The following is a 27,800-nucleotide window of genomic DNA, read 5'->3' as shown; positions in this document are numbered from 1 at the left end:
TGTCCCCACTCACCTTATCCGCTATACCAAACTCTTTCAGGATTTTTTCAAACGCTGCTGCAAGATTCTCGCCGGAGTGAGACTGAATCCTGGACCATTAGTGATTTTTCAGGGTACGTATGGTATTTACTTGCCTCGGCCACCTCCACTATATCTAGTATCATCGCTAATGGTTTTCCTTCATGCTCTAGATGCACGGACACGGCTATGAATGCCTTGTGGTTTGGAGACGTCCACGCATTGGTGGCGAAGTTCAATTGGCCATCGTATTCCTGGTAAGCAATAGTTAGATTTATTTTTATATATAGGTATGCTACTAAACTTGCAACATCTTAGCAATCCGCTGTCGCGTGCGAGCAAACACCAACTGGACGTCATGTGAGACGGTCGATGGAGAAGGTATGTAATATTCCGGTCGACCTGTTTTCATTAGTGACTGAAAGCCGCGATCCTTTACAATGGTGAATGGCCGCAGGCTCTCAGATACCCATCAGACAATCTCGGCTCTGTTGCCATCATTAACCTTGATGTTGATACCATTACAGCGAAGGTACGTACTTCGTTTCTGTTCTTGTGTGTTACTGGTGTGAATATATGACCTTGCCTTTCCCCTTGCATTCAAATGATGCCACGATAGACCCGTTTTTCGCCCCGGAGATTATGGTACGTGCCTCATTAGCATTCTTGGCTTCATCAGCCATGTTAATGGACTCTTCTCCCCAGCACAACTTTGCATGCTTTCGCATGTTACTCGTGGACTTTGCATCCTTCTTATCGAGGTAACGGCGCACCCCTTTCTTGCAGCTCGTAGCTGCACACTTGAATTCATGGTAGCGGCGGCCTTCGTGATAACCAATGTCTGGGACTGGGTGGTAGAACGCATAAATAGGTGAGTTCCATTCTTTTTTCAAGCGCTCTACTCATTTGAGTTAATATACAACAGTGTCTGTTATGAATCGAGTCTTACCGAGTTCACTATCCGAGCTTTCATCCTCGTCTTCCAGAATGACCTCCACAACATCTTCGTCACTGTGAAGAGCTTCTTCTTCCTCGGTCCGTACAAATGCTCGACGGCTCATTGTAGCTTTGGCCGCAGTAGGTGTCGAAGTAGGTGTTCTATCTTCATGGACATTTTTACCCTGGCTAACCATAGGAACTATTGAAGGAGAGTCCGAGTCTTCGGTATCTGACACCACAGTTGTGGGACGTTTCCCAGACTTTCCAGAGGTGAGCTCATGACTTGCTTTTCGCTTGATGATCTTTTTGACATTTGAGAAGAACTCACGCGCCTTCTCGGTAGGCTTGCGCTGTCGCTTGTCGGCCATTGATGCGGAGATTGTGTTGTGTAGAAGCACTGCTTAGAATAGAAGGATTCTGGGTGTAAAATTTAGTTTAAAGTTTTAAATGATGTACTACCATATATAGTGATAACTGTACAGTTCAATAAGCTTCGACTGATGCCAAGATACCCACCACAATAAGCTTCAACTGATGCCAAGATACCCACCAACCCATGCCTATGGGTATGGGTATCTGGTGGGTCAGCAAGCTGAGACCCCTACCCAACCCACAGGTACCCATACCCACGACCCACGTGGGTTTGCAAAACCCATGACATTGCCTAATGATGCCTGCACAGAGAACGGCCGCACATGTAACAACAGTGGATGGGAAGACATTTGCTTGCGCTGATACGTGTATTATCTCGCCTACTAAATAACTTGCTTTACATAGTAACTAGCACTGTATGAATTGACTACTTTGATGACCCAATTGGCGGTAACATCACCCACAAACTGGCGAACGCAACCAGGTATTTTATTAAATACGAGTTATTGGCTAAAATCGTGTTGCTGCGATTAGCGATGTTGTCCGCATCTCACGTGCTAGTTTGCAGGCGCCGAACAGACCTGTGGCTTTGTTTCTATTCTTTGGTCCTACTGGTGTTGGCAAGGTAAATTGCGTGTTTGGCCTCGCCTGCCACATCATTCTGATTTTATGAACCCTTAGATCCTTAGACAGAGTTAGTAAAGGCACTAGCTGGGTTTCTTTTCAACGACGAGCAGGGAGAACTGTAAGTCCTGTCCAGAATATTCATTCGACATTATACTGAACTCATGCAAATTGGCTAGTGTTAATATCAACATGTCCGAGGTTGGTGGTCCAAAATTTTCCTTTCGCTGTTCTACATCACTTGCTCATGTAAATTCACAGTACCATGACTGACACAATCTCGAGCCTGACTCATTGGAGTCGCTCCAGGTTCTGTCAGGTTTGAAGAAGGCGGCTGGTTGTTCTCTCATATGCCATCTAGCCTCATCCCTTGTGTGTAGGTTAGTTGACGGAAGCTGCTCGACGCAAAACGTATGGTAAGTTATTCCAGTCCTAGTACCTAATGCTTAACCCACAGCGGTCATCCTTCTACAAATACTCGACAAAGGTAACATCACTGACAGTCAGGGCAGAAAAGCTATGTATTTCATTGTCAATGAAGTATGGCACACTCAATCCATTCGGTCTCACAAGCAATCTCGGAAGCAATATATTAGGTCACAGTTCATCCTGTCGTGGTCTCGTCACGGAGGAGGCCAAGAATCTTGTCATGAAACATACGATGGCTCCCCCTGAACTTTTCAATCGCCCTAACCAAATACTTGTTTTTAACAAGTTGTCTCGCCAAGCAATTCTAGATGTTGTGGCACTGAGGCTGAAAGACGTTGCCTCATGGTTAAGGGATAGAAGGATTGCATTCAATATCAACGCAGAAGCTTGCAACTGGCTTGTCGAGAAGGGTTATTCTGATATCGATGGCACCTGCGCGGTCGCTCGTGTCATGCATACTCATGTGCTGTTGAGGGGGACAATCAGGTACGAAGACTATTTGTTTTCCAATTTTTCCGCATGTGCTGATGATATTCAACAGAAATGATGTCGTCTGCATCACGGTCTCTGAGAGTGATTCTCTAAGGACAGTCACCCCTCCTGACTCCAGAATTGTATTGAGAGAGGGTCATGATTAAAATATGGTTTCACACCAGATAATGTCAAGCACCACCCAGTTCTGTATCATGTATCATGCTAACTTGAGCAATAGGAAAACTAGAACGATGGCTAAAGTCTACACACACATCAAAACAGATAAAGTTCTGAGCACTGAGAACGGTGAGTCGAAAGAAGAGACACGTCAAGATCCTTAGTTTCTTCTCCATGACGAAAGGCTAAGTGTGCCTATAACGCCCATGACCAGCAATGCTGTGCCCGCACCCACCAGGCTGGGAACATACAGGTACCACACGCTATCGATGTCATCCTTGCCCTTGACCTCGTCCATGAAGATCAGCTCTTCTTTCTTCTGTCTTCTTCGACGCGGGATGATCTCTTGTTCTGAGTAAAGCGAATCCTCTCCAGAATAGATACTCCGAGGCAGAAGGATGAATTTCTATAGATGGCATCTCAAGTTCATGGGTACTTCCAAGGTTATGCCGGCCAATGCCTTCATCAGGAAAGACAGGAATGTCAAGATTGGGCTGCAGAGTGCGAGCACGCTTGAAGTATCGACCTGCAGCTTCCCTATCACGTTTCCAAGCTTCTGTGCCGCCTTCTCCAGGCTGTGGCTGTGGCGGCATCCTAATGGGCGACAGTGTAGAATAAGATGCTGACAGGAAAACAGAAGCCGCTCCTTCGAGATGAAGAAGACCAGCCTCCAAGAGGAGCTTGGCCAGGCCCGCCGGGCCGCCAATGGACTGACCATAATATGAGACGGTTCCACGTTGGCCTTCTTCAGATGCATCAAGGTGGTCCATGATGTTTGGATAGGTAGATAGTGAGTCACCAATTTCATTGTAGCAGAGGGAAGGTGGCCATGGTGCCACGCCCATCTGGATAGTCAGACAGGATAGTAGCTCTTGTGTATTTCTTTGTTACGTCTATAATGTAACGACAGAGCATTTTGAAATTCTGATCCTTACTGGATGAACACAGCTAATTCTGAGTCTACTTTTCTCAATGTCGCATTATTATGCCAGCACCGAGCCGAGTGTGTGCTTATACATATTAGATAACCGTGCTGAGTGGCTGAAGCCACTGTCGGTCATTTCCGTCGGGGTTTCAATTAAGTTTCATTCACTACTTAGGGAGCTAAACCTTCTTCCGTTCTGTTTTTTCCCTTTCTTTCATCACGTTGCACTTTGGTACCCCTGTTATATTGTGAATCGTGATCATGAACGTATGGACATTACGTCTATGTTTCATATGGACTTGTTTTTGAGTTAGACACTCGTGTCAGCTTGCTGGATACAATTTCCAAAGTCAAGATATGACCGGATATGGTACACTTTTCGTCAGAGCTTTATTTTCAGTCTGGTTCACTACTTACGGGCGCAGGTGTCAGTTGTCCCTCAACCGATGTAAGTGATGTCACTATTGCTGTTACACTTTGCACTCATTTGACCACTAGCTGTACATATTCCTTCCAGAATCCAAGCCTCTTTTTCAGTATCATGATGTGCTTTCACCATCAGGGAACTTACTGATATATATTCCTAGATACTCACATGATGAGCACGTCAACATCTGTCATTGGCACGGTCAGCACATCGAGTGCATTTCCTATCCGTCGTCCCCAGCCACGAATGGACATCCTGCTAGACAGAGATCTCACTGGCAACGTACTATGGGAAGAAGACCACTCTGTTCCTTCCATTATGGATGTCCTTATCCCGATATCAAGTCTCAGCATGTCACACATTCAAAAAATAGCATACTCGAACGGACAGCCTATATTTACTAGTCGCCCTAGTAATAAGTGGGTTCTTGAGAATGATGAAAAGAAGCAGACAAAAAGGAAGAAGAAGGTGGCTCGCAATGACGTGGATGAACTTACGGAGTCTTCAACAATGTCGATCATGCCTGACAACGGCGAAGAAACCTGGAGCGCTCGAGCATATCGCCCTAACAAGGAGGCGAAGAAAGCCCCGCCCCGTAAACGCTCGACAGAGCAACAATGGGCGGGTCTTTTCAATACCGTCTATATATCCATGCACTCATTATACAAGGCCACGTTCAGCACAATCCCTCAGTGCTCTAGTGACTTTCCTTTCTTGCCCGAGGCTGGCAACAGACGTCCGCATCGATGGTGGTCAGCAGAGTTTTCCACTTCTGCGATTCCGGACGAGACCAATGCCCAGAAGCCTGACATAGTCCTTATTAATCACAAGGTTCAAGCGAAAAGTTGGGCACACGTCCTCACATGCATTGAGCTCACCGTCAGTGATCTTGGCACTACACGCGACCTAGCATTGTTCAAGGGGGCGGTCACCAAAGGGTACCTCATGATACGAGAACAACCTTGGCGTCGCTTCATTGTCCTTTTCAGTATCGCAGTGTGGCAACTTCGCGCCCATTATATAGACCGCTCAGGTCTCATCATCACCCGTCCCATATCAATCATCGATCAACCGGTGCGTCTCGTCAATACGTTAAACACCTTGTCGCTCGTGAACTGCCAAGCCCATGGCATGGATCCTACCATTCACTTGTGTGACGATATTTGCAAGGGTCAACACAGTGACCTAGCGAACAGAGCGATAGGTTGGGTAGAGGACAAGCGGAAGGACATATTATTGATCATGGCTATTCTGTGGAGAAGCCAGGGTCTGTTCTCTCGTGGCACTATCTGCTATCGCATTCAAAATGGCAAGGGGGACGAGTATGCATTAAAGGACTGTTGGGTTGACGAAGATAAGAAAAATCACGAGGAAGACGTTCTTAATCACGTCCAGGGCATTCCAAATGTAGTCACTCTCATAGAAGCTTGGGACGTCGAATACCAGAATGAGCCTGACTCTACATTATGCATTCGTGATCATCATGGGGCATCTAGAAGTATTGCTTTCCGTTGTAAGTTTCACTGGCGGATGCTTTTGTATCCCTGCGGAGAGCCACTAAGGAAATTCACCTCAAAAAGAGAGCTACTGCTAGCTTTTCATGACTTTGTAATCGGCGAGTTTCCTTTAGTGTTTGAATTTGAAAATTTATGCTGACACTTTCTCTTCAGCACACGAGACAATGCTCACCGTACATGTCCTACACAGAGACCTCAGCCCCAACAACTTCATTATTCACAAAGGAAGCGGTTACTTCATTGATTTCGACCACGCCCAAATCATATTGCCAGGCAATACTAGTGTTCGTTCACGGGGTACTGTAAGTTTAAATTGGGGATCAATGTGATAGCAGTCACTAATGTGATTGTCCGAAGGGTACCCTGCCTTACATGTCTATCCGCCTACTTACTGCATGTGCAGAAAAGGAGAAGACCCAAGGAACTGTGACGATCGAACATTGCCCCAGCGATGATATCAAGTCACTCTTTTACATTTTTGTCGAATTCATTTCCACGTATGATGGACCGCAGGGCTACATATCGAACTCAAAGGTGGAACGATGGGCTGAGACCCTTGAGGATATGGGCCACAGGGCTGGTCCATATAAGTCAGGTTTGGTACTCATCACACGCCATGACAAACAGTTGATGAACAGAACAACACAATACTTCGGCGGCATCAGGGATCTCGTTCAGGAGTGGCACCTCAAATTTTTTTACACAGCAGAAGAGCAGACCACCATTACTCACTTGGAGATCCTGGAGCTCATAAAGAAGTGGATCTCTCATGAAGCCGTTGATGAGCCCCTTCCTCCAACCCAAGAAGCTGATCTTTCGAGCACAACCCACCCTCGTCGTTCGACCCGGAAGGTCATCCCGGTAAAGAGAGCATAATACTTGCAGATTATTGTTGTAGTTCTTCATATCTGCCTTTATCACTTGTATAATGGATGTGCTACTACTATGTACTACCCGCTGAAGGTATCACCTGTCGGAGTATCATTTTCAGAACCTTGTTTTATGTTGCCAGATATAATTTGGGATGTCAACACAAATTAATGTGCAACCTTGTCGTGCGTGTTGTTGTACTGGATACGCACGGTTAAATATACGATAATGATGGCATATCCTAACAAATTTCCCACTCAGTATCATGCCCAAAGTGTCCAGAATGCCTTCCTGCTGGCGATATTGCCGCCACTTCAAGCCACTTACCATTCACTGCGAGTTTCCTCCCGAATGCGCGTGCACTCCCCCCCCTTGACACAGCATACCGTTTTTTCTCGGGACACAGACACGTCGATACCTGGCGCTGACACTGACATTGCCCAACCTATGCCCCCTGCTGTTCAGTTTGCTGAACAATCACCCATTACGAAGATTCCAAAGCCGCATGGAGAAGTCTCCCATATCAATCGTGGAGGATACAACTTACAAGAGAAACTCGGTTGGTCTCCTTTGGAGTACGAAGAAATTCGTGTAAGTGACCTCAGCAACCCTACAGACTTTTCCCCTATGATTGATTGACTTTCTAGAATTTCGTCACACATCTTGCCAACGAATATCTCAAAGTCAACAAGACGTGGAGGAGACAAGCGCAGTGTAGTTTGACTGTTGTATATACAGAGGTAGGTATGCGGTCTTGTCTACAGTGCTTGTGATCTAACTCAGTCAGGCAAAGAAACGGTATCCAATACTTGGAGACTATCAAGGAGATTGGGCTGTTGGTGATATGCTACGTATCTATTTGAAAAATAGTTCTAGTCGCAGTACTTAGGCATTGGTAGTACCAGCAGAAAACCTTTAAATGGTCCAACTATGTAAGGATGGAACATTGGATCCCGCGCTAGCATCAAACCTTACCATCTATTAAATGTGTGGGTGCAGAGGAAACTAACCAAACGGTTTGGATAGAGCGCAAGGTCAATGTGGGGGTACCGGAATGACACAATTGGAAAGAAAATGGAGAATAGGTGTTGCGAAGTTAAGGAGAAACGACTCGTGCCTAATCACCTAAATAGGCACCCCATGATTTGTATTACAGAAGTAATATCAAAAGTAATCAATTACCTATCTCAATCAGTACTGCAACAGTGAGCGGATATCCTTGTCAAAGCTGGGTCTGGTATTTCCCTATCAGACTTGTGTATATATACACACACTACTACTATAGTATAGTATAAATGATTTACATGTCACCGTTGCTTATCTTCAGCTGAAAAGGCTTGTCTGGACAAGAAAATATCACTCCAAGCTTCTCGGATGTATCACTCAGGTGTCTAGCCTGAAGTTCAACGCATTCCAGCCCGTGGAATGCATTGAGCCAAGGACGACAGTGAACCTATGCGAGAGTGAGCACTGATAGCTGCACATAAAAGGGAACTAACCATCAGATCGTCTGGATCAGGACCATACACAGCAATATTCAAGTACTTTGCATGTACAATGCGGTGTTCCTCGAACAGGACATCAAAGCAGTTGGCAGCATGAGAAGCATCAAAAAAGCTCAACTGCAGTGCCTGGATAGTGGTGAAGTGTTGAGTAATGTCCAAGATGGCGGACAAGTAGTTGGGGATAAAATTTTCCTTGAACCATAGACTGAGGCGTCATATATAGGGGGCTGGATACACTGAGGTCAAGAGGGAAGCAATGTACCAAAGCGGACCACCAAAGACACTCAGGTCTAGGGTACTTTGGCTCTGATGCGACATCTGGCTTCGCAACTTCTGTGAAGAATGCTTCTGTTGCAATATCGGGGGGGAAAGAGTCTGTCCTGGATGAATCCAGACTTGTGTAACATTTTGATGGCAGGCCAAAAAACCAGCAAGGACAGCGGGGGGACATTCGATGTCAATGGTCAACATTTGAAGGAGTGGGAGGTGAACGTTCAGCAGTAGCATGGCCCACTGAATGCCACTCAAGGCAGTGTTAGTGAGTGAGAGGTCGCTTAGGGGAGAATCTCGCAAGGTTGCGAGAGTGAATGAGGCGACGCGTGGGGAAAAAAACATGGGCGAGTCTGCTGAAAACCGCCGGAGACTACACTTTGCACCTGTATCTAATCCAAGTATGGGAGCAGGTACGACCATACATGAGTGCTTTGAATCTCTGCTCGAATATCTGAAGCTGGAGCAGCCCAAATCCTTGATGAGCTGAAATAAAGATGCGAGATCTACTTCTGGAGGTGCATCGGAGCACATAACTGACGACATGGGCTTGCTCTGAATGCCCTTCAAAAACTCCAAGAAAGTCTGGAGTGCTGTCAGATCACGATCAACAGTGCCATGGAGATCGCAATGCAGAAAGCGAGGTACACAGAAAGAAGTTGTTCGTGTGTACAACAGCAGGGCTAGGCAACTTTGGGCGTTGACCCGCAACCATGTCTGCTCGACATGTAAGCCCACGGCCTGAAAATACAAGGGTGCGGCAAGGTCCTTCGAGAGGACAGACACTTGTGTGATAGACATGAGGTCTATCGCAGGCAGATATCCGAAGATAATCAATAAGAGTTCATTTGGAAAGGGCCACCAACACAAAAGTGGTATGGGGGAAATGGTTCGTCCGTTCAAGGTTGCTGCACGAGAGTGTGTCCTCTGAGAAAGACAATATGAATCAAGGAAATCCAGAGTTTCGGGGTTGACTTACGTGTGAAAGTATGAGGTCTGTGGTGCGCTCCGCAGTCATTGAGTAAGTCTGAAAACGAGCATAAGACATATGCAAAAGACTAATGAAAGGTTGGATTCACAGTAAGGTTAGCATTTGCACATGTACGTGATAAAGCATGCTTTTTGAAACTGGGAGGGAGAGAACCTTCAGGTGCGCTGCCTTCCGTTTTGCATTTTGAACGCTCTTGAGGGAATATACGCAGCATGTCTGCAGTCGTTGAACGAGCCTGCAAACTAGCGTGAGGCGTGTGCGAAAGACTGATGAAATGCTAAACTCACGGTAAGGTCAGACATAGCATATGAACGTGCAAGAGTGCGCCTTTTGAAACTTGGAGGTAGAGAACCTTCAGGTGCGCTGCCTTCTGTTTTGCGTTTTGAACGCTCTTGAGGGAATATACGCAGCATGTCTGCAGTCATTGAATGAGCCTGCAAACTAGCGTGAGGCATATGCAAAAGACTGGCGAGATGCTACACTCACAGTAAGGTCAGACATAGCATACTTCTGAGAAAGTGACATAGAACTATCAGGAGCGTCATCTATGACCTTCCGCTGTGAGATCAATGAATCCAACGATAATTTGGTTTCGGTCTTCGCATGTAAAATGACGCGCATGGGTGTGACAGAGTACATCATGGCTGGAGGTGTGAGAATGATAGTGTACAACGCAAGTTATACGACATATTTATTACCAGGCAGTTCACGATTTGAACAATTAGACCTGCCCACACTCAAGCAAATGGATGCAATATGTTGTGAAGGTACTGCTAAGGATATTAAGTTGAGCAGTTAAACAATAATGTAATAGACTGACTCACCATGCTAAGCTCCTACATAGCAAACCAAGGGAGATGAGAGCACTTTGGATCGACCCGCTTTGAGAAGTCAAACAATAGTTGATCCCTGGAGCATCGTCAACGCGGAAGGCTAGACTTTGCAAGTTAACACGCCTGAAGCCAATTCAAAGGCCGACTTGCTCCTACCAAATGAAATGGGAGCACTCGTGATCGTGGTCAATCTGCTTTGGGAGGTCAAACAATAGTTAATCCCTGAAGGATTAATACATGAAGGCTAGACCTTGCTAACGTGCCCGAAGCCGATTCACCAATGGAGTACTTGGGATCAATCTTATTCGAGAAGAGAAAGAGTAGTTGAACTCAAATCAGGCCCCCCACAATGGTGTTGTCAGTTACTACGAACATTAAATTATCTTGTATTCGGCGTGAATATCGTACCATAAGATTCGAGCCCCACAGACAATCAAGCCCTGCTTGTTACAGGCATCCGTAACACCTACAGGAGCCCCTGCTCTGCCTACGCCTGCCCCCGCTCTGCTAGACTCCCCGCGCGGCGGTGCGCCGCCCACGCCTAGAAAGACAGTGGTCTGGACCGCTGTGACGCCGCCCCTGGCGCTATGACCCGCCCCTGGCCTAGACGGCCTTGTACCTGATCCATGGAGGCTGTACGCCTCATGGTCACCCTAGATCAGTGCATGCATACCGCATGTCGCTTCATGAAGATCCGGAGCGCTCTTGGCGCTTCCTGTACCTATGCGCAGTCGCACTTGGCGCTGCATGCTTGATCAGAGGTTAAGCCTCATGTATCTGATCTGACCTCATGTCTTGTTATCATAGATCCTAGATATACTATAGATTACAGACTGAGCTAGAATACCTATATGTAGCACATATAAGTAGACAGATTATTGTACTTAGACTTTACTTTAATCTACTAGGTTCATCCCAGAACTTGTTCAACTAAGCCTTACCAGCTTCCTTGCATAAGACCGCACTTCTAAGTCGCCCCCATATGACTTAGCACGTATCCACTAGCCCTGTATCTCGACAAGCGCTGTCTTACCGAGATCACCGGAGGAACCCTTGACGTTCCGTCAAGCCGAGAACCACCCTCAGCTTCAGTAGGCTCACTCGAGCCGTCGCTGAGAAGACCTATCCTAGTTCACACACGCCGACCGACGGTCAGCGTAACACTGCTCGCATGTGCAGCCTATAACGACCGAGTACCATAACTGTTTCAATTCTCACTGATGCTGTGAATGTCTAGAGTGAACACATAGTTCCTGTTGTCATTTCCATGGAACCCACGACTGCATCAATTATACTCACCTCACCATACATAGGAGAAATATAAGACATCGCGTTAAATAGTGAATGGAATAACAAAATCTGCCGGAAGGAGTGACTGATCGGTCCACCAAGACGAACAAGGCAGATGAGAATACAAGGATGTGGGTGATGATTCATCTTAGCCAGGGCAAGACGCAAGAGATACGATAAGAGACAAGGTCGAGATGGGGATTGAACGAACGAGATGTTGTGTAGATAGTGACCGTGTTTACTATGTTCACTATAAAACTGACTCAACGGTGAGTACCATGCGAGTGTATCCGCATATTGTCACCCTCAATGCAAAAAGACCAAGGATGTCAAAGGAAAGGCGGGAGACAGGGGTAAGCTGCACACAATCTAACATGCCTATTGTTAATAAGCAGAGAAATAGGAGAACGAGGACCTCGCCAGAAGAATTTTCCTATTAACACTGGAAAATAGGACACAAGACGGGCGCGATACCGAGGCGATAAATGTCGACAGCAGGTCGACATTATATGATACAGTTATAGCTGCAAGGAAACATTCAGCAGGAAATCAAGATCAAGTATCGGAGGATTACGACCGACTTTACCTCCTCGATGTTGAGCTGCATGCTCGTCTTAAAACCGTCACAGATGCCGTAAACCATCTTGAATCGGCTGATGGGCAACAAATCCTAGTACTGCTTGCTGAAAATCACAATTGGATGAAGAACGTGCTGGAGGAAGTGAAAGATATGGAAGTAAGCAGTGATGCCTGTAACGAGGAATTTCAACATGCGTTTCTTGGATCATTACAGGAGATGGAGGACGCAGTGAAGAGTATCATGGATGTGATTGGTTATAGAACGCAGGACGACCTGAATAGTGTATCAGCAACCGTCAACACAGGCGAGATATTCGATTTAAACAAGGAATACATACTGAATTATATGCAGAACTTGATTTCAAACGAAGATTTCACAATGCCAGTCCTGCCATACTCCTAACAATGGTTATCGCAATAATCTTGAATGTTTTCGGACATGTTACTAGACCATGGTGTAATGCAGTGCTCAGGCTTCTGAACCTCCTGCTGGAGACTACGCTTGGAAAATCCACTGGTCCCACCATCCCCTGTGATATCCGAACGGTCCGGAAAAAATTCAATCTAGATCCAGTTACTCAGATTTTCGCTGCTTGCACGAGATGCTCGTGCACTTACCCGCCCACGACAACAGGAAAGAAATCACCATACCCCGAGCGATGCACCCAACGGAAGTACTGGGGTAGCAAGCCATGTGGGCAGTTGCTGGCAAAATGTACAAAGCACCAAGGGCAAAAATCATGGGTACCCATGCGCCCATATGTCGTTCAAGATTTCAACGCTTTCCTTGGCAGCTTGCTCATTAGGCCGGGAATAGAAAAGGCAATGGACCACAGGACCATGCTAAACGAGAAATATCAGATGTGGGATATAAAGGATGGCACAGTCATCCAGGAGATCTTGGGTCCTGACGGCAAATCATTCATGGATGGGCTGAAGAGACAGGACCTAAGATTAGCATGGAGTCCTTCAGTAGACTGGTTCAATCCTCACGGCAATAAGACCTCTGGCAAGAAGAAATCAGTGGGGTCGATCGCAGTGGCACTACTGAACCTCCCACCTAGTCTGCGATACAAACCTGAAAATATATACTTGGTTGGTGTTATCCCAGGACCGCGAGAACCAGCTCTTGATGACATAAATCATTTTCTTTGCCCAGTGGTCGACACTTTCCTACCATCATGGAAAGATGGGACATGGTTCACCAGAACGCTTCAGCATACCGAAGGAAGACGCTCGAGGTCTGTCATCGCAGTCGCGATCAATGATCTACCAGCCGCTTGCAAACTCGCAGGGTGCGCGGGACCTACTGCGAATCAGATGTGCGGAATTTGCTGGCAGACAAAGTCACAGATCGCCAACTTCGACTATGACACATGGAAGCGACGTACGTGCGAGGAACACAGAGCAGCTGCAGAAGAATGGAGAAATGCGGAAATGAAGTCAGAACGTGATATAGTCTTCAAGAAACATGGAGTAAGGTGGTCGGAACTTCTGCGACTGCCGTATTGGGATCCAGTGCAGTTCGTGGTCATCGATGGCATGCACAACCTCTTTCTCGGACTGGTGCAGCACCATTTCAGAGACTTGATCGTCATAGATAAACAGGCGATTAAGAAACCAGAAAAATGACCTGTGGATGTAAAGGAAATAGACAGGGGCAGAATCATTTTTCAGTCAAACCCTACCATCTCTACAATGACCCGCTTGTGGATGCCTGTCCTGGAAGTTCTGATCCAAGAGGCAGGGGTGACGTTGGGAACAGAGGGTCGTACCACGAAGAAGAAGATAATCAAAGTGCTTATGGTGCGTTGTGCATTTCTAAACTCTTGGAATCACCATTGACAAATCAATGAATAGACCAAACACACTCATAGTTTCCTACTGAATAAGGAAGCTCAGATGGAAATAGATGACGACGCTTTCATCACAGAAGAATTGGTCGAGGAGTGTGCGACCGAAGCAGAAGCAAAAAACGACCAAAACAGTGTATCTGCTGAAGTCCTGACAGACAAGGAGATAAACAGTATTCAGGCAGAACTGAGGGGCATACAGCATCCTTCATGGCACTGCAGACCACCAAAGAACCTGGGTGATGCAGAGCACGGTAAGCTCAAGGCAGAGCAATGGCGGTCAGCCATTGAGTTTGACTTACCAGTGACGCTGGTAAAACTCTGGGGGACAGAGTATATGAAAGCTGGTCATGGAGACCGGAAGCAAAAGTTAGCTCACAGCACTATGCTGCTGTCGATGGCAATACACTGGGGAACGTCACATGTAACATCAATGCACCACACTCAGCAATACATGAAATATATGAAGGCCTACCTAGAGTGCATTCAAGACGCCATTCCAGGCCATTCTTTCCGACCTAACCACCACGCCTGTCTCCACCTTCACAGGTTCCTCCTGAGATACGGTCCCATGCACAGCTGGTGGATGTTTCCCTTTGAGAGAGTAATCGGAGGCCTGCAGAAGACCAACACGAACTATAAAATTGGTGAGTATATTGAATCGAAATAGAAGACTGATGAATAATGTTATACAGGGGAATTAGAGAAGACAATGTTAGAAACATTCTGCGCTGCTGCAAAGGTCAAGGCAATCATTCAAGACCCTGGAGCACCCAATGTTATTATCAAAGCAGCTGAAATCCTGCAGCAATGTTGCGCACCTTTTGCAGGCAAAGGATTTCATACAGACACTGGCATCCTGCGCACAGTGACAGACTCAGATCTGTATGTTTCACATGATAATGCTAATATCATCAAAACTCCTATTTCTGATGTCCTCCGCTACACATGGGAGAACACGAGGACTCACATGCACGGAAGCGAGCCCATCACAGAGTATAAACGACTCAATGTGGCAGGGTTGCAATATTGCAGTCGCAACTATTCAACTTCGGATAGTTGCGTGTTCTTCAAGAACACATCAGGAAACTGTGTGCCTGGCATCATTGAACACATGATGTCTATAGGACAGGATCACAATTGGGTATATTACATCGCAGTGCGATGTTACTTACCTGTTATCGCGGGCTACCAAGACCCATTTTCAGCATACGGTGACTTTGGCGCACAGATATGGAGCTGCACCTCCAGCGACCAGCTGGAAATTGTCCCGGTGTGCGGAAGTCGAATGTGCCACGGTATATCGATGAATTGGGGATCATCTGAATTAGTGCTAAAACCGATGAACCGCGTAAGTTTCGACATAATTCACCACTGATAATAAATACTGACTTACTTCAAAGGACTTTGGTGCATGACGATTTGCCGGCTGAGCAAGTTCGGCAGGATAAAGATATATATTGTGGACAATATGCACATACTGAATTTGTCACCTTGCTCGTAGTTGTGATTATATGACAATACATAACTCTTAAGACATCCTAATTGCACTAACTACAATGTCATGAAATATCAGGGAAAGTTCTGACAAAACGCCTGAATGAAAAGCATGCATGGCAATATTTACAACCACACAGATAATCGCGAATCGCAAAAGTTGCATGGTAGGGGAAGACACTACAGAAGGCAAGGAAGGTGCTGAGTTGTCTTCCACACATGCCTGATGCTAATTAGATGTCGCCACAAAATATATTCAAGCCACGAACCAATTCGTCCTCCTCCCAAACCTTAACACTACTGTGCCCATTGAAGCAGCTGCCAGTAACAACGGTGCAACCAGCACACCCCTCGTGCGACTAATTCTTATTGTTAGTATATTAAATATATGCGAAGTTAGAATGACTTACGGTCACAGGAATAATCTGATCGCTCGGATTGCCGTGTTCTAACTGCCCTCGAAATGCCCCTGTACTATAATTGAATATACGAGTGAAACCATCATCACCCCCAATGAAGATCAGCCCCGCCTGTCGCGCAACTGAAATCTGCAAAGGAACATTGCGAATGATGACGTGACTATAAGACTGGACGTGCTGGAGGGTAGGAACCATGTATTTGTCCACCCTGTCTTTGAGATTGCTCATGAGCAGAAAATTGCCCTCGAGTGCAGTATTGCCACTACAGGTTACAGGTCAACAGTCATGTGCGCAGAACGATACTCCACTTACATTCTTCCTTGCACTTTCTTGCGCCACTTTAAATCCCAGGGTTCAACAGAATAGCAGAATCTACAGAGAGGGGGGTCAGGGCGAGATCAAGAATGAAATGCTAAACTAACACTTCACTGCTTTCCAGGAATGATACTAGCAATGATGCCCCATTATCGTAAAAGTGTACCGTGCGCGCAATGTACGGCTGCTTGTCGAGCTGTGAGGTAATGGTCTTGAGGGTTCCTGGCAAAAATTGTAAACAAACCCTACGTCATGATATAATTGACAAGTAGCCAGCCCACTTACTGTCTGAAGTGAAATTCCATACATGCGGGTGACCATCACCGGCGCTCGCCAGCCGACAATGGACAGGATCCCAGGCAAGCGACTCCACCGCACCTGTGTGACCGGGCGTGATGCTCTGGAATTGAAATAGTACCTTATGGTCGACAATTGATGATTGTTAGCAGGGTACACACAGCTACCCAAAGTTGTATGTACATTATCGATCCGTTCATACACTTGGATATTACCATCCGAAGCCCCGAATGCGAAGGTTGTTTCTCCTCGGTCGTCAACGTCCATCCAAGTGATGGCACTAATAAAACCTGAAGCCGGTGCGAAGATTTCTTGAATCATTTCACCCGATGCAAGACTCCATACAACTATTCGATTATCATTGCCTATACCCACTATCAGCACAATCCAAATGAGAAATCACCTGGTTACCTCCGGTTAGAAGCAATGCTCTATGCATGCTCACAGCCAATACATTGACTGCTTTAGTGTGGCGAGTGAGTGTGTATTTGCTAGAAAACTAGCATGGTGTCAATGAGAACTCGACTAAAGTTAGACCACCTACGTCCATGATCGATAATGGGAGACTTGGGAGAACAGAGTCTCATCTTTATGCTCGCCAGCAGTCAAATTAATCACCATAACAGGCCTTAATGACATTGTTACCATGGACACTTGAATATAGGTTTGATCGAGGAAGTACAATTACGATGATAGCGCTGTCACTAATTGTCTTTAAGTTGCCCGTGAAATCAATAAGAATGACGAAGTCAGAAGCTTAACGATACCTCTCATGGCATTCAACTTACCTACCCACAGATTCAGTGCTTTCAGGCCATGGTACAATCTGTATCGCAGGCCACCACCACACTCCCTCAGGGAATCCTTGAAGGCATACAAAATACAAGAAATAGAATGGAGTATCAAGGTATCAAATGAATCCTTTGAACATGAACTTCAGCAACACGAAAGCCACGACGTGAATAAATCAATTACCCATAATTCCTGCCCACTGAATATTTTCAGGCGTTGATGGGATCTGCCATGGATCTCTACCTGCCCATCGCCGCAGGTAGTAGCACGTATGGCTGCGTGGACACCACTATGGAAAATGACGAAGTTAGTGAGACCTCATTGCTATTTCAACACCGGAACTTACGTCTTCACAGGAAGTTGAACTTCTGAGCATAGTTTCAGTAACAAATATCTGGGGTGATGCTGGATGGTCTCGGTACCAGTTGCCGAAGAAGGAAAAACTCGTTCGCGGCCTGCACAAAGGCATAAATAAGTACATCGATCGCCACTGCAAGAAGCATGCGAAAACTGACCGTTTACACGAGCGCATGTACATCATGCTCCGAGCTGCACTGGTTGATGTGGATATTGACAAGATCATGCTCGCTAAGAAACGGGCAGAGCAATCTCAGAACGACCTCATCTCACCTGCAGTAGCGGAATGCATTTTCAACAGAGTGGACAATTTCGTCTCCGAGAGAGTGAAACATGGCTTCTTATTCCTTGGAGCTGCACCGACCATGAAATTATCAGCGTCAAGCGCTATGTACAATCAAAGTAAGTTGACAGACCTTCCAAAAGTTATGATTCCTAATTGTAACATTCAGCCACAATGCCCGGACACTTTGCCGACTGAATTTTCCAATGTTAAGATTAAAATAGTCCATGTACAAATTACGGATTAGCACAGAACATCAATTCAAAAGCCTTGTACTTACGCATTTGGTGTTGCGCAAGGCATCAAGTCAGAAGGACTATGATTCTAACATTAAGGCACTACAATAAAATTAAGACCATAGTCATCGCTATCGCTATTGTTAACACGACGGAATGAAAAGGAGTTCTGAACAAGATTTCGATCCTTAAGTAGTGAATGGCAGATTTAGACTCCACCGGAAATACCCGAAGTGGCTGAGTGGTTGAGCGGGCTGATGTGGAGCGGCTGCCGGATGTTTCCATTGGAGTTTTAATTGAGTCTCATTCACTACTTAGAACCGAAACCTTACTTTACTATCTTCCTTTCGTCTATTATTATAGTACTTTATTTTACAATTATAAGTCTTCCTTCATAGTCTTTGTAGTCATCATCGAGGTATTATTGTTTATGTATTACATTAGTACTTTACAATTACAAGTTAATTAATGTAGCCTTCCTTCATAGTCTCAGTAGTATTTGAAGTCTTGTTGTATATGTTATTGTTACAGGTGACATCATGACCTCGAACTCCCGCACTCACATTTGGTATAGAAATCTAGGCTTTTGTTTGTGTTTGCGCCCACTTGACGGCCTCTGATCGCATCCAGGAATCTGACCGATGAATTATGTCATCAAAGTGCATCCGCTCAAGGTTGCCCAAACGCCATCACTTACAGAAGGTAAGTCTTAGCATCTTCTCCATATTGTCCCCCTACTCAAGTCCAAAATGATCACAGTACCATACCGACCCCAGGCCTGATCACCCCGCTCAGCGGATCACTCATATGACTTGCGCACATTTTTAGGATTGTTGCCCGGATCCAACTCCTGGGCATATCCTTGTACATATTCGTAATTTTTCCTATCTCTGCCCACCCAACATAGCTGCACTCTGTCCTCTCACCCGATTTCAAACAGAGTTTAAATTTATTACTTATCTGATAATGCGACATATCTATTATTTATATATGAATATGCATTGGGCACATATACCCATTATTTTCATTATTTCATTATAAATCTGACAATAAAACAAACTGATGCCGACAAATTGAGCATTTTAGTTCATGCATATTCCCCATTTGATTATGAATCTGAGTGGTAATCTAATTGTGAACATTATCAGACTTTGATCACGACTCTTGAGGCAACCTATATCCTTTTGCGTATTAAAAATTTGTTGTTCAATTTGAATAGGATCTGTCACATCCTCTTATTCGGCCGTGTCTCAGGTGCCAGCTTCTACTTCTCAGAACCTTCCTAGTAAGGTAAGTAGCTTTTCTCCGACTTGGAAACACCCACGGCGTGTGACTCGCGTCTGTTTGAAAAATTTGAATTTATTGACCTTCAAGCTTAATCGGTGAGGCTAGTCATGCGCGCTCTGTGCATATTATAATGCCTGACCGTCGTCTGTGCTTCCTTCGGCGCCTGGATTTCCCGGTCCCGGTCCTGGTGACTAGTGCTCATCACCGGTGCACCTCTCACCACATCAAAGACGGTTCAAGAGTTCTCCCCTGAATGGGTGGTGATGAAATTATTTAGTCGTGCGTTCCATTCTATCGCACGAGAAAATTCACATCTTTGTGTTCTAATGCCAGGATACCCTTGCCTCATTGACATAACGGATCTAACGAACCCAAGAGCAGCCTTCTCTGGTATCTGGTGTATAATTTTGGAACTCTGACGTTGCGGGGGATATTTATGGGAACAAGTCAAGAGACCGAGTCAAAAAGACTGCAACACAGGCGTTAATGCTAATCATCTTCAGAGGCGCTGGAGAATAGGGCTCGGTGAGAAATACAGATGTTACTAACATCGGTTATTAACATCAGTTATTAACCGGTTAATAACACCGAGGAAAGTCAGACGCACTTTTAGCCTGTTAATAATTGTTAACAATCATATGTTCAATACAAGAGCCTCCAGCTGCATCAGTCAACTACTAGTCATGTATAATCTAGTATTTAAATCTCGTTTAGAAACACTCTGAGTGACAAATGTCACAATTGTTACAGGTAACAGTCAAGCATTTAATCACAATATTTGCCCAGCTTTTTTCTTATCTGAAAATATGTCCGAGTCACCCACAACGGAGGAGTTTGTCAACACTCTCGACAAGCTTAATATTCTTCTCACCAACCTACCTTCCCAGCTTCCCTTGGCTGATAATTACTATGACTCCCAGTACCCCTCCTTTCTACAATTTTCCTTGGATCCTGATATACTTGAGAATAGTGATGTTCCGGCCCGGCTTCAAGCCCCGGGCCAGCCAAAGCCGGGCCAGATTGAGCCAGGCCAAGCCCAGGCCCAGGTGACGGCCTGACAAGGGCTTTGGCCTAGGCTTCAATTCTGCGAAGCCTGAGCCACTGGCCCAAGCCGCGGCTTAGAATTATGTAAGTACTGCGCAGGAACCTGATTGTCGACTCTATTTTTGTCATTTTCTTGCTTCTCTTTGGTTCTTGCTTCCTAGTCCATCATACTGTAGGGTATGTCAGAATGACACGGTGAGTCGCCATTGTCGTCTTCTTTCAAAGCTTCCGCTAATACTCACCCCAGTGACGGAAAAACAGACATCACCCGCCGTATCATATTGTGCTGTTTTCAGCAATCTATGCACCTCTCAAGTCCTACTTTGTGCTGCAGCTTCGTGAGCTTGATGGATTCTTGAACAAGCTTCAGTCGTTTATAAATGGTATGTGTGTGTATTTTATCTGTGTAGCTGCCTGCAATGACTGGCATGACGGGCACAGTTCTCACCGATGGCGAAGACGAGCCACGTGTTGTGCGTCCCGTACACAAAATCAAACCCACTGCTGCCCTCCTTCAACACTCGGAGAAAGCGGCTCTTCCCTCCCAAATAAAAGCTATCACCGATTTCCGTGCAGCTGAGGCCGCCAAGCGTGCTTCAGAGGTTTCTCAGCCTGCTGCACTCACAGCGCCTGTACCAGCCACACAATTAGTGCCTCCCCCATCCAACAAATGTGTGTCCCGATGATGCCCTCGATGATGCCCTCGATGACGATGAATCTGGTGATATGGAGCGCGAGAATGCTCGTGTCAACCCTAAGCATGCTAGAAGGAAGTGCAAGTCCCCTCCATGTTGCTTGTTCCGTAGTTCTATTGCACTACAATATATAATGTCACACTGATAGCAAAAGAGCCGCAGCTTCGTTTGGCTCAAGCCATGGCTTTTGGCCGGCTTTGGCTCATGGCCTTGGCTTGAAATATGGTGAGCCCGAGCCCCCTCAGGCCAAGCCAAAGCCGGGCCGGAACATCACTACTTGAGAAGACTGGTGATGAGGTAGCGACTCTAGGTGAACAACTGGAGTCTGTCTTTGGCTGGAAGGCTCGGACTTCAGGTGATGGTGTTATTCCAATCCTAGAACGTGGAAAAGCAATATGTGCCTTGCATGGTATCTTGATGCTATATTACGAAAAATACCCTACAAACAATGTGCTCAAAAAGTGGGTCCATGACATCACTGCTGGAGCAGAGAAAGTTTACGAGATGTATGGTGTCCCTGTACGTGATCCAGAATTCATTTGCAAATTGCACTGCCCCTAAAACTAATCCGAGTTAAGATTCCAGAGTGCTCAAAAGAGCCTGTAAGGCAACAGGGTACCAAACGTCCAGCACCAGATGTCACTATCACGCACTCACAAAGCACTGGCAGTAAGGTATGTAATGTTTCCTTTGTAATAATACCAATATGATAATATGAGCAAATTAGCAAATTTCAAACGTCTATCAACCAAAATCATCAGGGGCCGGACGCAACCCCATTGACATCATGTCACGATTAGTCATAAAGTACCACGACGAGGATTCCCAGAAGAACTCTTGGGGATGTGTTGCCTCAGGCTGTACTTTCCTGCGACAGGGTAATGCGCAGCTTGAACGAGCCTTGAAGCATGCAACAACATGCAAAATTCTCCAGGCTGACCATGTTGAGCTGTGGCGACAAGCGATCCAAGAATCAGGTGATAATTCACCAAACTGGCAGGCAGCGCAGATGATGTGTCAGTCACAGACATTGACGGAATAGCAGATTCGGATGATGAAGATGGAGCTGAGGACGAGCTGTTGGAATCGGAGATAGACGGACGCCAGCCTGCTCAAGCTGTTGCCTTCGAGATTCATCCTGACATTGATATCAACTCGAAGGCATTGAAGGATATGGTCTCTACTGACCCAGTTTCCGTAGTTTCCACTGTGGACCTATCATTCGTGTTGTCTCCGCAGGCTGCCACGATGGTGACCGACGACGGAGATGCAGATTGGAATTATTAGACTCACAGACGACCTTTTTAACAATTGTTAACTGCGTTTTTGTTGTTAACAATGTTAATAATGTATTTCTAACACGTTAGTAACACAAATGTTAGGAATTGTTATTAACCTGTGTTAACTATGGCCCTGGAGCGCCCGATGTTACTAACAAATGTTAGAAATCGGCCGTGAATTATTCACCGAGCCCTACTGGAGAAGTCACAGTTGTCATGGCATCGATGCGCCATCCGCGTATCAGCTCGAGTACTTCTTCAGGCTGTGGTGGAGTTCCTTGTTCACATTCAGTATGTAATTACCCATGGGCGCAAAGAGGCTGTATGTCTGATTCTGATTCCATGTACTCCTAATATACGGATTCAGATGAGCCGCAAAAGAACAAACATATTGGAAAGGCACGAGTGAGACCGCAACACAGGAACGCGAATTGCTGAAGAAAGGAACAAAGTTTAGATAACTCACCTTCAAGATCCTGTGCGGGAACTTCGATACCTAGCTTCAAATATCGTCGACCACATCTGAATATTATGAGAAAAGTATGAAGTATAAGTATATCTGGATCACCATAATCAAAAACTACAAGTGTGGTACCATACTAGTCCATGACACCGCCTTGAATGCGTCAGGAGGAAGATTGTGTAAAGTGGTAAACATAAGTACCAAGAGAACGGCACGAGCTGGGACGTACAATGCGAAACATGCGAAATAAATCAGAAAATACACACCCCACACGACATACTTTAATGGATTTGGAAAACGCTGAAGTACTGAATGGGTCACTTCCGAGTCAGAGTAGAGACTCCAACAAAGACAGGGTGTGCAAGTTGTGGCGACGGCACTGATGCGCCATAGCATCTGTTCCTGGTGTGTGGGAAAGGCAAAGAACCAAGCCATACAATGGACGCCACCGAATATGGTCGCCATAAGCATTGCAGCAAGCCGAAGAACTTTTTTGTCCGAATCTTTGAGAGTGATGCTGCCATCAAATGTTGGAACTTGGAGCTTTTGAGATGTAGGAATGCGAGGAAAGCCCATCAGTTCGAAAATTGAGCGGGCGATGGGAAGCGGAGCGAATTCGTCTGTGTCACTGACACTAAGGCAGACATAATCAGCAGCGGTATGCTTGTTCAGGCGTTATAATACATACTCAATGTGATCCTCTGGCATTGACTCGGTCGACTTCCAGTACACTGGATGTGAACATCGCACATCGAGAGGCTTGTCCCACCACATAGCATAAGTTAGGAAACTGAGGACCGCAAAAGCGAGTGTCCCCACTTCGAGCTGAGTGGTTTCGAGGTGATAGATGGCGCGGGTGATGAGCTGCAGAACAAACCAGGCCACCTGAAGCATGACCAATGCTTTTGATATCGCATTGCCTTTGCTCCTGTCATGGATCTGCTTTGCGGTCAGGGTAGGAACGTCGATACACTTGTTACGTATCAGTTTGAGAATGTAGTCAGGACGTAGTGTAAGGTAGGGTTTCCCGTCCACATAAAGCATGAAACCACCCATGAGCACAAAGAAGCTGTGCGTCTGAGTCCAGGTATAATCTAAATATGGATGAATCAACGTTTATATGAGCAAGAATCTGGCTTACCTTCCGAGTCAGACTCGGATGGCTCTGGCTCAATCCAGCTTGCGACACACTTCATGGGAGCACAAAGGAAATGCCAAAAAGACATCAGCATAGATAATGGACCTTTGGCAAGCAGAATTAAGAGGCAAACGAAAGGCAAGCGGAGAAGGAAGCGAATAAAGCAATTTCCAGCTGCAGGTACTTCAACAGAATCTATTTCTAAGGACGTGTATAGTGAGTTGTGAGATGCGGAATTTCCAAAAGTACAACTCACCTTCAGAGTCCGGACGAATGATCAAGTTGGGATATTCTAATTTTTCGAATTGTCTTGTAACCTGATGAGCGCTGAACCACTGACGCATAGCCCATGCGACAATCAGTTCAGGAGCGATTAGTGCCATTATTGTCATGCTAAGTTGTCGCCATAGGATATAACGGTGGCCGCTTTCCCTAGGACTGGGGATATTGGGGTGGATGGCACTGTATATGCATGCAAAAAGAGTGAGAACAGAGCTGAAGATGATTGTCCATAGGGTTCTGGTCGTGAATGATGGGGCTTCAACATTGTCGCTAGTAGTGATATTTGTTGCATTTATTGCAGGTGCGGCTTGGATCACTCCAACAAGGTAGAGGATGATGCAGAAAAATACTAGTAAGCGCATTATTGGATGGGCGTCTTGTATGCATCCTGTTCACTGTTTTATTTTATTAGCAGGCGTTATCTCAATATTTGCTAGCACGATGTACAGTGAAGACTAGTACGGACAGGGATGCTGTGGAGTTAATTACCTTATTTTGTACTATGTGTGCGCCCAGCTAGCAGATTGTTGACAGATTGGCAGGTCATAAACGTAAGGATTTCGTGGGCGATACATATACAGGACGCCGCACGGCAGGTGTTGTGGCTATCCGGAAGACGCGTCATTGAGAGATGGATTACCGGTAAGTTTATGGTGTTGCACAAGGAAAGAGAAACGAGTCGGATAGGCGGGCGACGCGCGAAGATTCAGAAAGAGTCTCGCTAAGCAGACATGACGAGCTCCTGGCGTGCCCACGTATATGCACCCTGTGTCAGCTCATAAAAATCAAATCAATCCAAAACGCTAAATGTGCACTAGTGCACTCCCCACCTTGACAGCACTTGAGCTTGATCGATCTGATCATAGACGCGGATGTAATGTATTTTGGTTTGTTTACACCAACGAGCATAAGCGCGCCGCCAGCTTCCAGGTGTGAGTTCCCCCATTACGGCCCAATATTTTGCCAACAAGCCACATATGCACCTTTCTTTCCAGAAACACAATTTCCTTGGGTAGCGCTGGGTAATAATAGAGGCGTACACTGCACATCGGGTCCGAGTCGCCACATGAGTCCAAAGGTAACCGTCTCCTCGTCGATTGGGAATGTTGTTACCTGTTCGTCAGTCGTCCGTTTCATCAGCTACAGCGTACAAAACAGGCCTATTTCGCTGCCATCCATGGTGATGAGTAAATTCAAGTAAGACTTGGGCACCAGATTGAATTGGACAGAGTCATTGAAGGAGATGAGGAGAGCTGAATTTTCATGCTGAGTGTTGTAGTTCTGTTTCCTGGACGACTTTTTAACTCAGTCCAGAATGTGCACAATATTTGCGCTCCTAGGCAGACCCAGGGCGGGATTCGGACAGAATCCATATGGGCCTCCGGCAACGTTCGCCGCGCCCAACCTGAGTTCCAAAGCCATTATCGGGGGTCCTTAGGTATCTCGCCAGCTCATTTGACAAATGTCGTACCAGCAAAGTCAGGCTTAAACGGAGTATCTCGCTGGCCCCTCGCAATTGCATTTGCCAGCTCAAGCCTGAGTCAGTCCAATCTCAAATATGGCTTGCGCTTGGACTAGTCTGGGCAAGCTTACCCTCAAATTGTCTGTTGCCTACGCGAGCACGTTTAATTATTCTCAAAGTGTGGTCTTGGTAGAAAAGCGATGCCTTGTCCCATTCCCCCTTGTCACTGTCACGGTTGCTTCCAAGCTGTTTCCTTTCTGTGTCGAAAGCGCGACGTCCAAGTAAGTCATAACATCCCTTTTTGCAGTCGCTGTATTCCATTTTATATTTCATCCCACATCCCTCACCTCGATTGAGGTCATATCTATCTGACACGTTGCTAATTCAACACGCATCTCATACATTAAATGGAGCAGCGCTTGCTTGTGGACAGCGCGATGACGGAGAAATTTCTGCGAATAGCATGCATGTCTATCGAATGTTACGAGTCGGTCTTTTATTTCTTCGTTACGGACTCTTAGTCATCGAAATATATTGGTTATATCACTCTTCCCGTAGAATGGTGCTTTGACCGAAGCGAATCATCACTCTTTCAATGGAGGTATGTGTACGAAGCCATTTGGAACCAAAAGCTGCCGTCCTCGATTTAGTATGTCAGTGTTTCGATCTCATACAAACAACGTCCTTTTTTGCGTAGGGAAAGTGAGTGATTCCCTTACCACCGGTGTGGGCTGTCCAGATCTCCATGAACCATAGCTGCATCTCGGTAAATTCATTGTCAACCTGGTACTACTACTTCCCCGTGGTGTTGTATGACATCTTGATGGTGACAGTACTAGTATCTACCATGCATCTCCTGCGTTATAAACCTCTTAGTAGCAGGTGCGCCTTTTCTCTCACGTCTTTACGGTCGCTAAATCATCGCTGTTAGAGTTGAACGACTGATATAGGTATAAGTACCTGATGACTTGCAAAATAGATGCGCGTCGCTCATCATACTCAGTGTGATCTATGACGGCATTGAATATTTCCTCGTGTTGTCCGGCAAGTATGTTCTGCTTGTGACGAGCACCCTCTTGACATTTCTTCAGTGTCGAACGTATTGCAGCTCACCCTTTATCGTATGATCGATATCGAGACTCAGGTACGTAGGATGAATTATGGATACGTCATAGAAACTCAGCTCTATTATATCCACTCGCTTCCATTATTAGTCGGCAGGGTAAGTTTTGTATCATCTGGCGCCAAGGAGATCAGATCACTCAGAATGCATCAGGACATCAATAGGCCATACTGTAACCTGGATGGTGAGTCAACGGATTCTCATTAATAGGTTCTAGAAGCTCCAGAAGCCCCATAAATACAGAGTTCAGGCCCACATCGCCTCGTAATTCTAACGACATGAAACTCGATATACCTATATCCGTCGAGCACCCGGTAGCAGTAGACTACATGGACGAGTCTAGGCATCTGCGAAGTTTCACCGATTGAGTTCGAATTGTAGGGAACAGGCCCAATGCCTGAAGGCGTAATTCATGTTGTTGATGGCTAGTCGCGATGGTAGAGGAAATACAATTTCCGCGTGTCTGGGATAATAGAGACAGACGCTGCACATCGGGTCACGTCCAAAGGTAACTGTCTACTCGCCGATTCGGAATGTTGCAACCTGCTCATCAGTCGTCTGCTTCATCAGCTGCAACATACCGTACCAAACAGCTTTATCGCTGCCATCCATCATGATGTTAGGGTCATACCAGACGATGTGATTGCATCATGTAGCACCTAGCTCTATTGTTGTCGTCGACCACAAGAATGTTACACCTAAATATCATGAAAAAAGTATGAAGTGCATGTATCTCG

The 27,800-nt window shown here is 45.9% G+C and overlaps 11 protein-coding genes across 11 annotated transcripts; 6 read left to right on the top strand and 5 right to left on the bottom strand.

Moving 5' to 3' along the window:
* Positions 1–47: 47 nt before the first annotated feature.
* On the bottom strand, positions 48–914 carry F5147DRAFT_587403 (uncharacterized protein; the record flags this gene model as incomplete). Its single annotated transcript, XM_041431989.1, has 3 exons — positions 48–272; positions 323–476; positions 583–914. Coding segments are annotated over 3 exons (711 nt in total), but the record flags the coding sequence as incomplete, so codon positions are not given.
* Positions 915–1,513: 599 nt separating this feature from the next.
* On the top strand, positions 1,514–3,020 carry F5147DRAFT_658555 (P-loop containing nucleoside triphosphate hydrolase protein; the record flags this gene model as incomplete). The annotated part of the gene is made up of 7 exons (XM_041434459.1): positions 1,514–1,573; positions 1,898–1,954; positions 2,019–2,074; positions 2,133–2,154; positions 2,339–2,369; positions 2,457–2,868; positions 2,924–3,020. The coding sequence occupies 7 exons, from the start codon at positions 1,514–1,516 to the stop codon at positions 3,018–3,020; spliced, it is 735 nt and encodes a 244-aa protein (XP_041285725.1).
* Positions 3,021–3,193: 173 nt separating this feature from the next.
* F5147DRAFT_788633 (uncharacterized protein) lies at positions 3,194–3,874 on the bottom strand (the record flags this gene model as incomplete). The annotated part of the gene is made up of 2 exons (XM_041442993.1): positions 3,418–3,874; positions 3,194–3,359 (listed from the first exon to the last, which is right to left on the bottom strand). Exons 1-2 carry the CDS (start codon positions 3,801–3,803, stop codon positions 3,194–3,196), a joined length of 552 nt encoding a protein of 183 aa, XP_041285724.1. The 5' UTR covers positions 3,804–3,874.
* A 679-nt stretch (positions 3,875–4,553) lies between these two features.
* Positions 4,554–6,778, top strand: F5147DRAFT_780810 (uncharacterized protein; the record flags this gene model as incomplete). Its single annotated transcript, XM_041442517.1, has 3 exons — positions 4,554–5,898; positions 6,056–6,204; positions 6,260–6,778. The coding sequence occupies 3 exons, from the start codon at positions 4,554–4,556 to the stop codon at positions 6,776–6,778; spliced, it is 2,013 nt and encodes a 670-aa protein (XP_041285723.1).
* Positions 6,779–7,000: 222 nt separating this feature from the next.
* Positions 7,001–7,661, top strand: F5147DRAFT_780809 (uncharacterized protein; the record flags this gene model as incomplete). Its single annotated transcript, XM_041442516.1, has 3 exons — positions 7,001–7,363; positions 7,420–7,512; positions 7,560–7,661. The coding sequence occupies 3 exons, from the start codon at positions 7,001–7,003 to the stop codon at positions 7,659–7,661; spliced, it is 558 nt and encodes a 185-aa protein (XP_041285722.1).
* A 411-nt stretch (positions 7,662–8,072) lies between these two features.
* F5147DRAFT_780808 (uncharacterized protein) lies at positions 8,073–10,180 on the bottom strand (the record flags this gene model as incomplete). Its single annotated transcript, XM_041442515.1, has 7 exons — positions 8,073–8,225; positions 8,272–8,482; positions 8,540–9,474; positions 9,527–9,574; positions 9,627–9,773; positions 9,826–9,972; positions 10,025–10,180. 7 exons carry the CDS (start codon positions 10,178–10,180, stop codon positions 8,073–8,075), a joined length of 1,797 nt encoding a protein of 598 aa, XP_041285721.1.
* Positions 10,181–15,823: 5,643 nt separating this feature from the next.
* On the bottom strand, positions 15,824–17,260 carry F5147DRAFT_780804 (WD40-repeat-containing domain protein; the record flags this gene model as incomplete). The annotated part of the gene is made up of 8 exons (XM_041442514.1): positions 15,824–15,949; positions 16,001–16,271; positions 16,322–16,381; positions 16,432–16,546; positions 16,610–16,742; positions 16,805–16,986; positions 17,033–17,112; positions 17,166–17,260. 8 exons carry the CDS (start codon positions 17,258–17,260, stop codon positions 15,824–15,826), a joined length of 1,062 nt encoding a protein of 353 aa, XP_041285720.1.
* Positions 17,261–17,393: 133 nt separating this feature from the next.
* Positions 17,394–18,251, top strand: F5147DRAFT_780803 (uncharacterized protein; the record flags this gene model as incomplete). Its single annotated transcript, XM_041442513.1, has 4 exons — positions 17,394–17,579; positions 17,627–17,719; positions 17,770–18,172; positions 18,223–18,251. 4 exons carry the CDS (start codon positions 17,394–17,396, stop codon positions 18,249–18,251), a joined length of 711 nt encoding a protein of 236 aa, XP_041285719.1.
* Positions 18,252–21,039: 2,788 nt separating this feature from the next.
* F5147DRAFT_841227 (uncharacterized protein) lies at positions 21,040–22,686 on the top strand (the record flags this gene model as incomplete). Its single annotated transcript, XM_041444358.1, has 7 exons — positions 21,040–21,222; positions 21,272–21,422; positions 21,478–21,540; positions 21,617–21,834; positions 21,894–21,989; positions 22,043–22,292; positions 22,343–22,686. 7 exons carry the CDS (start codon positions 21,040–21,042, stop codon positions 22,600–22,602), a joined length of 1,221 nt encoding a protein of 406 aa, XP_041285718.1. The 3' UTR covers positions 22,603–22,686.
* Positions 22,687–22,956: 270 nt separating this feature from the next.
* On the bottom strand, positions 22,957–24,321 carry F5147DRAFT_43082 (uncharacterized protein). Its single transcript, XM_041429808.1, has 3 exons — positions 24,200–24,321; positions 23,747–24,152; positions 22,957–23,692 (listed from the first exon to the last, which is right to left on the bottom strand). The coding sequence occupies exons 1-3, from the start codon at positions 24,288–24,290 to the stop codon at positions 23,176–23,178; spliced, it is 1,014 nt and encodes a 337-aa protein (XP_041285717.1). The 5' UTR covers positions 24,291–24,321; the 3' UTR covers positions 22,957–23,175.
* Positions 24,322–26,036: 1,715 nt separating this feature from the next.
* F5147DRAFT_658545 (uncharacterized protein) lies at positions 26,037–27,431 on the top strand (the record flags this gene model as incomplete). Its single annotated transcript, XM_041434458.1, has 10 exons — positions 26,037–26,221; positions 26,374–26,431; positions 26,499–26,541; positions 26,638–26,642; positions 26,680–26,822; positions 26,920–26,988; positions 27,032–27,084; positions 27,116–27,162; positions 27,217–27,247; positions 27,274–27,431. The coding sequence occupies 10 exons, from the start codon at positions 26,037–26,039 to the stop codon at positions 27,429–27,431; spliced, it is 792 nt and encodes a 263-aa protein (XP_041285716.1).
* Positions 27,432–27,800: the final 369 nt, after the last annotated feature.

This window comes from Suillus discolor (assembly GCF_016758755.1).
Source record: "Suillus discolor strain FC423 chromosome Unknown F5147scaffold_116, whole genome shotgun sequence".
NCBI lineage: Eukaryota > Fungi > Basidiomycota > Agaricomycetes > Boletales > Suillaceae > Suillus > Suillus discolor.
Note: the sequence above shows the minus strand (reverse complement) of the source record. Positions and strands in the feature narration are given on the sequence as shown.

What these genes read in the sequence shown, in the direction of transcription:
- F5147DRAFT_43082 (XM_041429808.1), bottom strand. Translation starts at nt 24,290, where the DNA reads ATGCTGATGTCTTTTTGGCATTTCCTTTGTGCTCCCATGAAGTGTGTC. An exon ending in ATCCGAGTCTGACTCGGAAG is followed by an intron (nt 24,153 to 24,199) that starts GTAAGCCAGATT and finishes ATCCATATTTAG; the next exon opens with ATTATACCTGGACTCAGACG. An exon ending in ATGCCAGAGGATCACATTGA is followed by an intron (nt 23,693 to 23,746) that starts GTATGTATTATA and finishes TGTCTGCCTTAG; the next exon opens with TGTCAGTGACACAGACGAAT.